Consider the following 1,571-nt stretch of genomic DNA (forward strand, 5'->3'; position numbering starts at 1 on the left):
AAACACAATTGATTTATTTATTCCCCGAAGTTAACTTCGAGGGATGCACGTTAAGTTCGATAGCGGCATGTGATTTGATGCTGTTATTCTGAAGCGCGATTTCTTCATATAACGTTGGTCGATAGCGTGCGCCTGTTATAATATAAAGGTTTTACTGATACAACACACCAGTTGAAGCCACATAACGTGTTTGACGGATAACATGCACGTTAAAGTTAACGTGAGTGATACAGCACAGGGCTGAATTTTGAAAATTTTTCTTCCACACGGGCCTGCGCAAACTTTTTCGTCTTTCCTCTGTAGCGCACAGAGGAATTTTTCTTTGAACCAACCAAAGTTGATTTGTCATGTAACTTTTCCATATCTAGCCATCTGTCAAGGAATAGTTARAAACAAAWAATAAAAAWTTTTTTCGCCAAAAATTTTACATTTTTATTTTTTCTCGAAAACAAACMTTCCTGTCAAAAAAATTTTTTTTTTGTAAAATCTTGTCTCAGAGCACTATCTCAGAGCACTATCCAACCGAATTTGCTTCAGCGTTCCAGCGTTGACAGTTTTCGAGAAAATCACGAAAATCTAGRGTTTTCAACKTTTGTTAAGAACCGTGCGCGCCAAATTATCYCGCAGAAGMATAAAATTCAAATTGGCAGGATCAATAATTAGAGCAACAGTTTATTTATCGTTAARCACAATTTTRCTCCTCCGCTGGCTATATTTTCRAAGCTAAYTGMACAGTACTTAGAAGATTGAAGAAATTTACCCTTGAAATAGACCCCTTGCACATTTTCAGAACAAAGACTCCAGCRCCTAATTGCTCTATTTCTGGCCGTTTTTTTTWAGACCCGCACCCCTTTTTCTTCATTTCCACCAATTYATGGCAAATTAAGYACCTACAAGACGTTTAGATTTCWTTTCTTGGTTGCAGATTTGGATGTGTTTGAAGAAGCAGAGCTAGACAGCGACTCAGACGAGGAACCCTTACGATGTCTGGACTGTAACTTACTATTTGTGAGCAAGAACTATCTGTACAGGCACCTGTTAAATCACATCAAGCAGCCGTATGTTAAGCTGGAAAAAGTGCAGCTGCGCAACCCGCCTTTGAGGATCACTTTTAAGGTAAATGTTCTGCTCACTTTCTCCTAAAATTACATTGGCACTAACATGAAATCCAGAATCGGACAGGCCATAGATTTGAGATCGTTTCTCCGCGACAATCGCCTTTGTCCTTGGACAGGGGCTATCAGTCTAGCAGCCTGGAGGAGACTCCGAGAAATCAGGGGCGAGAGGATTTTTACGATCCTCAAGTGGGTGAAGAAACTGAAAATTACGAAGACGAACACGAAGAGGGGTCGATTGAAGGTGAGCAATTTGTTCCGTTTTTCGCAATTTATTTTACCAATAAACTGCCGAGTTCTACTGGGCTATGAACACAGCTAGTGACGAGTAAAGCAAGACCAAGACTTGCATGGTCTTGTTCTTGTTCTTGCATACATGGTCTTGGTCTTGCAAATCAACAGCAGTCTTGGTCTTGCAGCAAGACTCTTGCTTTTATAGAGCCGTAAAATGAGACG

The 1,571-nt window shown here is 40.1% G+C and overlaps 1 protein-coding gene across 2 annotated transcripts in view; it reads left to right on the forward strand.

Moving 5' to 3' along the window:
* Positions 1–925: 925 nt before the first annotated feature.
* Positions 926–1,571, forward strand: part of LOC109546662 (arginine-glutamic acid dipeptide repeats protein) — a gene marked incomplete at its 5' end in the record, with an annotated part of 57,737 nt that continues 57,091 nt past the window's right edge. For both annotated transcript variants that reach the window (XM_048661855.1, XM_048661856.1), the window contains 2 exon segments: positions 926–1,116; positions 1,173–1,359. In XM_048661855.1, the coding sequence (XP_048517812.1) occupies positions 926–1,116; positions 1,173–1,359 (378 nt within the window).

This window comes from Dendroctonus ponderosae, unplaced genomic scaffold (assembly GCF_020466585.1).
Source record: "Dendroctonus ponderosae isolate FM_Combo_2020 unplaced genomic scaffold, Dpon_F_20191213v2 Dpon_F_20191213_10, whole genome shotgun sequence".
Lineage (NCBI taxonomy): Eukaryota > Metazoa > Arthropoda > Insecta > Coleoptera > Curculionidae > Dendroctonus > Dendroctonus ponderosae.